General features: G+C 41.2%; 1 protein-coding gene across 1 annotated transcript; it reads right to left on the reverse strand.

Annotated features, from left to right (window-relative positions):
• Window positions 1–201: 201 nt before the first annotated feature.
• LOC130290637 (uncharacterized) lies at window positions 202–6,543 on the reverse strand. Its single transcript, XM_056538531.1, has 3 exons — window positions 6,487–6,543; window positions 5,224–5,305; window positions 202–2,981 (listed from the first exon to the last, which is right to left on the reverse strand). Exon 3 carries the CDS (start codon window positions 2,950–2,952, stop codon window positions 1,000–1,002), a length of 1,953 nt encoding a protein of 650 aa, XP_056394506.1. The 5' UTR covers window positions 2,953–2,981; window positions 5,224–5,305; window positions 6,487–6,543; the 3' UTR covers window positions 202–999.
• Window positions 6,544–7,114: the final 571 nt, after the last annotated feature.

The raw sequence follows: 7,114 nt of genomic DNA on the forward strand, positions 1-7,114 counted from the left end.
TTTGATATATTTTAGATTAATGAATGTTGAATAACTTTCCAATAGCATGTTAATGAAAAATATGCTTCTTTCTATTGTATTTTTCCCGATCAGTCCTGTCAGCAAGCATTTCTGACTCATGCTGGAGTCCTAAACACTCAGAGCTGCCAGCCTGCTTTGTTCACAGCCAAACAGGCTGTGAACAAAGCAGGCTGGCAGCTCTGAGTGTTCTCCTTTGTGAACAAAGCAGACTGGCAGCTCGTAGTGTTTAGGACTCCAGCATGAGTCTGAAATGCTTGCTGCCAGGACTGGTAGGGAGACCCCTAGTGGTCATTTCTTCAAAGTGGAAAATTAAATAGAAAGAAGCATATTTTTTAATAACATGCAATTGTAAAGTTATTCTGCATACATTAATCTATAATATATCAAAAGTTTTTTTGATGAGAGGTACCCTTTATATATATTATGAAGCAATATCTATCATAAAGGGCAGGTAACACCTCACTTGGTAAGCTTTGGTGAGAGTCTTCATAGCACCAACGAGACTAGTTACATTAAATGGCTGTGTTATCCAGCATTGTGATACAACACTTATCCCATAGTTAAATATATATATATTGCTGATATCCTATACTGGTATATGGCTATGCTCTTATGTGTGGCAATATATTTCTACATGTCATGAATAGGTTTTACGTCATCTTCTTTAGTGCAGCATGCAGTATGCCCCTACGGCTGTCAGTATATGTAGTGAGTCTTCTAGTAACTTCATGGACATATGCTTCACACATAGTGAAGTGTAAACACATTGGATCATTTCGGTCTGAGGAAGCTTTTTTTCTTTTTAAGTTTATTCTAAGACACATGATTGAGATAAAACCTGTAAATGTCTCCACAACTAGACACTCAGAACATGGTACTGCTACTTCTTCTAACACACAAGTTCGCTAGGACTTGTTGCTTCCTATGGAAAGTGAGAATTAGACTAGGCCAGATATTTCTAGAACAGAACTGGTGGTTTTACCCAGTACCTTCTGTTTTTTGTGTGTAATTGGATAGTCTATCTGAGGCTTCTTGTACCAACCATTCCACCATGTCCTGCACCTCTACTTTCAGGGATCCCAAATCTGCACTCTCACAGCCCATACCATCATCTTTATTACTGACACATATATGTGCTTCCTGGTAGGGAAGGTCTGTTGCATTTGTTAGAACCTCTTTCTGTAACTCCACCACATGGGTGTGAACATCCTCAAAAGCTGCACAGTTAAGGATGTTGTTGGCTGTAGTCTTCTTAATGATGGATGCAAGAAGCTCTTCATTGTCTTCAGAACCTAGCGTCTTCTTAACAGATGAATCTTTTAGCTGGCAGGTCACAGTGTCTTTATTCATGTTGGTCTTGGTCAGCTCTTGCTTTGGCAAGTAGTTTGTAACAATATGGTCATCTTGAACATCTAAGGATACTTCTGAGACCTCCACAGGCTTGCCTTCGAATTCTCCCACAGTTTCTGCTAGACCGTCCTTCACAAGGTATTGACTTCCAGGATGTGAGATCTGTTTCCTAGAGTTATCTGCATTCTTTGTATAACTATCTTTATCTACCAAGTTGTTCTCCTGGCCACCATCTACTTCGGCATGGCTTTCCTCTATGCTGTTATTTTCCAAAACATTATCCTCAAATTTGTCAGCGAATTCTGCTTGACTATCCCGATCTGCCATGTCTTTTTCCTGTAATCCTGTCTCTTTATGGCAAACTTCTTCTTTCATGTTTTTCTCCAGATGTTGCGGTCCATTATTTTTAGCATTTCCCTCTTCTTCTTGTTCTGAGTTATAATTCCCAGACTCTTCCAGCTTGTCTATATGACACTTGTTTTCTGGACAATATTTTTCCATTACATCCACCGACTCTTCTGTATCCTGCTTGGGTAAATCTTTATCCATTGCCTCCTCCTGTTCTTCTTGCCTCTCCATCTCATCTGGTTGACTCACCATATCTGACAAAGCATTATCTAAAGCCCTCGCCTTGGCTTCACAATTACTTTGTTCTATGTCTCCCTCATGCTTTCCGAGTAACACTTGTTCCTTCTGTTCTATTTTATCTATGTGTGTCTCCTGTTTTTCTATTTTTTTATCTTCTTGAAGAGTCTCCCCATCTTCTAACAATTCATTATTTTCTTCTAGAGTCTCTACACCACTTTCCTGTTCTGCCAAGCCTTTGCCCATGCCCCCCACACTTTGTGTCTGATCTTCTCTTTTCATTATTTCTTTTAAAAACTTTCCTGTGTTACATTCCTGTTTTCTTAAGCTTTTCTCGTGTTCTCCTACATGTTCCACATTTAAATCCTGTTCTTCTGAATCATTACCTGCTTCTCCCAAACCTTTTGCATGACTTCCCTGTTCTATTGTGTCTTTTCCTTTCTCTTCCACCACTTCCTCCTGGTTAATATTTTGAAGACCCTCTTCATTCTGTTCTACCACCCTCTCCTTGCACTGTTTTACCTCAGCACCCTCTTTATCATGCTTATGTTGTACCATTTCTACCACTTTCTCTTTCTCTGTAGCATCTTTTTCCCGCATTAATCTGTAGCATCTAATTTTACGAAGAAATGAGGCTTTAGAATATGGTTTCAGTTCTTCTTCTTGGACAATATCATTACCTTGTTCCCCTGTTTTGTCCTGGATGTCATTACCTGTTGTCTCTGCTGGTCTGAGGCATGGTAGACGGAAGATGCCTCCAGTCACTCTCCGTTTTTTGCCTCTTACTCCCTCCTGATCTTCTGTATTTCGGTTGCTTATCTGGTCTTCCTCGGTCTTGTTGGGTTCTGCCCTCTTTAGAAATATACGGACGAAAGCTCCTCTTATGCAGGATGGTTGAGCTGTTTTTGGACTTTTGCTGCTTTCTGTGGAGGACTTACGGGGCTTTTCTTGTCCTTTGGATATAGTGTCTGACTCTGCCATTTGTAAGACACCCATGTTTTCACAGTACAAGGTCTTTTGGCTACCTGAATAAGAAAAGAAAAAAGAGAAAACATGACTGCATTCTGTAAGTCATATTTATCTTGCAAATTAACTATATTGATCTGTATTGCAGTAAGGCTAAGTTCACACTGCCATTGGGCTCCGACCCTTTCCGATCCCATTTTCTTGTGCCTAGTCGGAGCTCAACTAACATGGATCGGTCCAAACAGTTCCCATTGATTTAAATGGGGTCCGGTGTGTTACTGGAATAAAGGGAGAAAAAACATTGGATATGCTGTGTTTTTCCAGCAGTCTGAGTGACAGAGCGCAGTGTGAAACTAGCCTAAACTCTTGTATTGTTTTCTTCCCAACAAGTAAGTGTCTTTTTCTAAGCTGTGTAAATAATATGGTCTTAGAGCCCTGTTACACACAAATTATGCAGGGCTGAATAGGCCCATATTGCCCTGCACAATACGTATATTGATCAGCCTGCAAATGAGCAAACTCTCATTCATTAGCTGATCACATAATTTTGGAACTTCATGAATCTTTGTTCATCGACCACACATTGCCCTGTGTAATAGGGGATTTGCGGCCAATGAATAATGGAAGCAGAGCGCTACATAAACCATCCAGTGACCATTCAGGCAGCCCTGCCTGTACAATAAACAAGCTGTATAATAGGCTTGTGAAATGAGCGCTGATCTACGAGATCTGCATGCATTTAAAGCATGTACAGCTCATGGAATAAAACTTGGAATATAGCTGGCCAATTTCAATAGGATCGGTCCCACTATCTAATGTGTATGGAAATCTCGTTCTTAACAGCAGATATTGGTAAACAAAAGGATCAGGCAGTTGGGTTTTATCTGCTTGATCCTTTTGTTCTCGGGGAGAAAAGCTGCTACCAAAGCTGTCTACCCTTTTTCCATTCAGAACACATGCATGGTTAGTCAAGCTGAGCCAACATTTGTATGTATGATTGGGAGAGATACAGTACATGTTGGCCAGACAAGTGTTTGGCAGACAACTATCCTATGTATATAGCCAGCCTAAGGAAAGGCATATGACATATATGGACATATTAACAATGTTATTAATATACAGAAAATCTACCAGATCACATCACATTATAGTACAACAGAAGGTCAGTGATATACGGAATAGTTATTGATATGTACGGGGAATGAGTTCCACTTATGAGGACCTATCATCCCTTCGGACATGTCTTTGTAGTAAATCTCCGCAATTACCATGTAACAACAATACCGGGGAATTCAGTGCCATTCCCAGTTGTCAATGTATTCATACATTTCCATGAATAATAACAGAGAAAAGGCACAATGTAGACTTCTCAATAAATGCATCTCAGCACCTTTCCTAAGGCACTCAGCAATATTTCCTAAAACAGAAACAAGAGCTAACAGGTCCTCTTTAAAGGCATATCAGATATTCAGGGTTGCTTCAAGATGGAGTCCGTACAGAATTTAATTCAGAATACAAGCCAGATTCCGTGTGGATTCCCCTTGAATTTCCTCAGTGTATACCTGAGTGTTCACACGGCGGAAATTCTGTGGTTCTGTTCAGATTCCATTCTGCAAAGCTGGCTGCAGGTTTTTTTGCAGCTTTGTGGAATTTATGCGTAATCTCTGTGCGCTCAACACACAGATTCTGGCCAGAATTCTGAGTCCCATTTAATTCAATGGGGCTCTGCACGGAATTCTGAAAAAACTATTGACAGGTTCAATATTTTTGCAGAATCTTTAGTGCTGAATTTCTGCTGTGGAAATTTTGTGTAGACTGGAACAGCGGAATCCCCACTCAACACAATGTGCAGTAAATGTTCCTGAATGTCTGAGCAGAAATTTCCCAGCAGATTTGGATCAGAAAACCCGCCGTGTGAACATAGCCTGACAGGTTCAATGTATTTGCAGAATTACCTTCATGTAGCAGAATTTCAGAGCTGAATTTTTCAGATTTCGCATAGAAATTCTGCCGTGTGAACATAGTCTAAGGGTATGTTCACATATGTCTGGCAATCCAGTGTCACGGCAGATGGGAAGACTGGAACTATGTGTCCTGTCCAGCACTTTAAAGGATCAAAGAGGGACGTGGCACTGATTTTATGATCAAAGTCCTAGACCTTTCCACTCTCTGGATTAAAGAACATTGCAGTCAATGTGTTCTGATCCAGTGCAACCATGCCAGACGAAGACTAGACCAAATTGTTGCACATATGTGAACGCATCACTTATTGACTTCCAATACTGTTCAGTCTCCTCATACCTGAATACAATCCCTGGGAAGTCCAACCAGAGACAGCTAATTGTCCATACACCGAGCCTCGACAGGTCCTTAGGATGGCCAGCTGTAAAATGGAATGGTGCAAGATCCACCTTAGTAGATACATTACATGTACTACACTTCAGACAATTATTTACACTCAAAGACCATAGAGAATCTGACTATGCTATCCCATCCTTACATGGATAACTTTCCCATTACCAATTACTACTATACCCAACATGTATATATTTCTGTTCTGCCATAGTGGATAATCTCCTACCTTTCCTTATAGTGTGTAGAGCAATTTACTTTACAATATACCCTACCCGCTACAATGATGGATCCTTGCTTAGATAGTTAATATTTCTTTTTTTAATAATGTGCCCCCTTGTGATCTTACCTAATACAAGAGTATTCTGCCTACTGTGTATAGTATAGGAAGTCCTCAATAACATGAATCATCGGTCTTCGAGTGTAACATACATAATGGTATGCAGCAGTGCTGAGTGTGTATGTGATTTACCTTTCAGCTAGAGTAATATATGTGTTGTCATACAAGGGGTTATTGTCTCTAATGTGATACAGTAGGTTCCTACAGGTGCGGTGAGTGGTGGTCTGTTGTAATGATGGGGTGCCATCTGTTCTCGTTTCATATATTGAGTTCCTCTCCTACAATGACAGGTGGATCCTTTGTCTGGCTGGTTTTTCGATGTGATCTCACCCGTAATGTCTTGTTACATAATGTAACAGACCCCTGTCCCCTGATTGTGATCCTCCCTGCTATATTATATATGCATGTCCTAGACAGTGCTATATTTGGGTTCCATTCCCCACCCCTTCCGTCATCTTACACAGCGTGCAGCCTTGGATCCTCTCTTCTGTGGGATGCAGACTGTGTTTCTGTGCAAACAGACCCCCCCACCATCACACACACAGACGTCGTTCGCACTTCACTCTCGTTTCCATAGCAACTGAGCTGCAAAACCATTCACAACCCTGAGAGGATGCACTTGCAGACATGTGTATTATTTATATATATATACTCCGTCTACAGGCGCGATCATGGCTTGGTGATCATTGATTTCCACATGGACAAATGCCTCAGCATTTCTTAGGAGATTGGTTTGCAGGATGTCATTGTAATGAAAATTTTCTGAATGAATATAAAAAACATGACATAGCGCTATCCATGGTGACTGATATGAGCAGCCTCCCATAGTGCAAAATACTCAAGGGCATTTCTGCCAGGTTCCCTTCACATACCAGCTTTACAGGGGTATTCCCATCCGAGACATTTATGGCATATGCTACATGTCTGTGGGTCCCAAGACCATGTGCAGACTGAGAGAGGTGGCAAGCTTATGTGACTCTTTCTATAACCCCCCCCCCATATATTTATATAGCACCAACATATTCCTAAGTGACAGAGGTTGCCGTCAATTCTCACCAGTTTTGAAGCGTAGGAGGAAACCCACTTAAAACACAGAGAGGACATGCAGACGTCCTGCAGAGCCACCAGCAGCATAGGTTTGCTATGGGGATTTTCTCTTGCTCTGGACAGTTCCTGATACAGGCGTCAGGTGTCAGCAGAGAGCACTGTGGACAACACAAAAAAGAAATTAAAAAAAATAAAGATTTTCCTCTGTAGCAAACAGCTGCTAAAAAGTACTGAAAGGATTAAATCTGTTTAACTTTCTGGCACCAGTTCATAAAAAAAAAAAAGTTTCCTCCGGAGTACCCCTTTAATGCGGTCATCAGACCCCCCCATGTAGGCGATCGGCGCAAATCGCAAGTGAAATCGCACATGCGATTTGCGCAATTCCGGGTCTTACAGGTCACGTATGACCCGGAGATACAAGGTGATCGGGGGTGTAGAATACACCCACTATCA

Source organism: Hyla sarda, chromosome 9, assembly GCF_029499605.1.
Source record: "Hyla sarda isolate aHylSar1 chromosome 9, aHylSar1.hap1, whole genome shotgun sequence".
NCBI classification, from domain to species: domain Eukaryota; kingdom Metazoa; phylum Chordata; class Amphibia; order Anura; family Hylidae; genus Hyla; species Hyla sarda.